A 1,951-nucleotide genomic window follows, 5' to 3' on the forward strand; every position below is an offset into this window, starting at 1 on the left:
TGCGCGTTAAATATCGCATGCGATTTATCGTGCAGCCCTAGCCTATTTTCTATTTTAAAATATTTAAAAATTAATTAAAATTGTATAACATTTATTTCTGTTATGGCAAATTTTCAGCAGCCATTACTTCAGTCTTCAGTGTGACATGACCCTCAGAAATCATTGTAATATGTGGATTTGATGCTCAAGAAACATTTCATATTATTTTCAATGTTAAAAGCATTGTTCATAACAGTTGTTTTGGGGAAACTGTGATACATTTGTTTCAAAATTCTTTAATGAATAGAAAGTTCAAAAGAACAGTTTTTATTTGAAATAGGAAACTTTTGTGACGTTTTAAATGTCTTCACTGCCACTCTTGATCAATTTATTTCATCCTTGCTTAATACAAGTATGACTTTTAAAAAAAAGACTTACTGACCCCAAACTTTTTAGTGTAGAGACAATATATAAACTGTTGTATGATTTTATTCATTATTTTAAGCCACTGGACAGAAGGATTCCACATCAGGAGGAGAAAGTAGTGCACCAAATATAAGCACCCAGTCTGAGTCAAAAAGCAAAACGAAATCTTCCAGCCTTCGTAATGCAACAAAGTCTGCTTCCACAGCTCCACAGCCACGTATTGTAACCAAACAAACTGGACGAGGATCCACAAACTCCAAAAGAGGGCTAGTCAGGACTAGAGTTTTATCCAGTAATAAACAATCCAGAAGTGCCACTGCAACTTCTCCAAGTTTGAACGATAAAGCGGATTTGCGTCCACCTGACCAAACTGTATCAAGCTCTTCTTTGACAGAGGAAGGAGTTGGCATGGAGATAGATGAACCAGAAAATGAAACCTCTGAGAGCGTAAATATTCAGCTAGTTCCTCTGGAGAGCTTGCATGCAAACAAAACATTAAATGATGATAAAAGCAGTCAAGTTCCAATTTCAACATCGCAAACCACATCCACTAGTGAGACCTCAAATAATGCATCTGTGAATGAGCCTGGGAGAGTAACAGGAATGACCACGGGACAGAATGAGGATATGGGAACCTCTTTATCCATTCAAAGTGAGACTGTGCCCTCATTTTGCTTGCCTCAACCTGACACAGACACATCTTCTCCGCCCTCTTCAAACAAGACACCTTTAACTCCTTCCTGCATTCAAACTCAGTCCTGTATTCAAACTCAGTCCAACACTGTCAGAAGCAATCTCCCTGCATCAGGTGCTTCATCTACCACCACTACGCCATGCATTTCTGAAGCTCCGGCCAGGGAGCCTGATCCCAATAAGATTGTCTCTCTGAAAATCGTCATCAGTGATGAGCAGGAGGAGGTCTCAGCTGATGTGGCACTGAACCAGGCAGTTTCCAGCATCACCAGTGACCACATCCCCACCATCTTCCTGTCCTCCCCTGCCAAATCGCCTGCCAAGACTTTGCCTGCAACCTCTGCGGTCATAACACTAGAGGAAACAGCTCAGGCTGTGAGCTGCTTACAGGGGGCGGAGGGTGTCGGATCATTCAGAACACCTACAAGGAGCACGCAGAGTAGCGGACAGCCTGTGCTAGGACGTCCCGCAGGTCAGGAAACCGGCTTCATTCAGTTGTTGCAAGCTAATCCTACCTTTGGGCCTTCAAGCAGCTATATCGTTGTAACCAAACCGGCTGCTGCTGAGCAGCGGTCAAATGTTGTGCTGCTTCCAAGTAATGTGCCTCAAGGGACCGTGTCTTCGATGCCGCATATGGTAGTGACTCCACCTCGCCAGAGGACTGTGGTGTCCATGGGAGCAAATGTCTCTCAGACCTATTCGCCTGGTGAGTGAAGAGTTAGTGTGATTATATAAGACACTTTATACTTTGATTTGGGTGATATGTTTCTCTGTTTATGTTGAGGTACTCATTTGCAGACTTTGTCATCCTCAGGATTAAGGCTGCGTGTTTGAAATTCCTATTATTATTATT

General features: G+C 42.5%; 1 protein-coding gene across 1 annotated transcript in view; it reads left to right on the top strand.

Annotated features, from left to right (window-relative positions):
- The window catches only part of LOC107592638 (protein NPAT-like), an 11,064-nt gene that overhangs the window by 3,628 nt on the left and 5,485 nt on the right, over window positions 1-1,951 (top strand). Inside the window, exon 13 of the mRNA XM_016282178.1 lies at window positions 485-1,804. Coding sequence (XP_016137664.1) covers window positions 485-1,804 — 1,320 coding nt within the window. The remainder of the gene's footprint in view (window positions 1-484; window positions 1,805-1,951) is intronic.

Source organism: Sinocyclocheilus grahami, unplaced genomic scaffold (genome assembly GCF_001515645.1).
Source record: "Sinocyclocheilus grahami isolate Dianchi unplaced genomic scaffold, SAMN03320097.WGS_v1.1 scaffold155.1, whole genome shotgun sequence".
Lineage (NCBI taxonomy): Eukaryota > Metazoa > Chordata > Actinopteri > Cypriniformes > Cyprinidae > Sinocyclocheilus > Sinocyclocheilus grahami.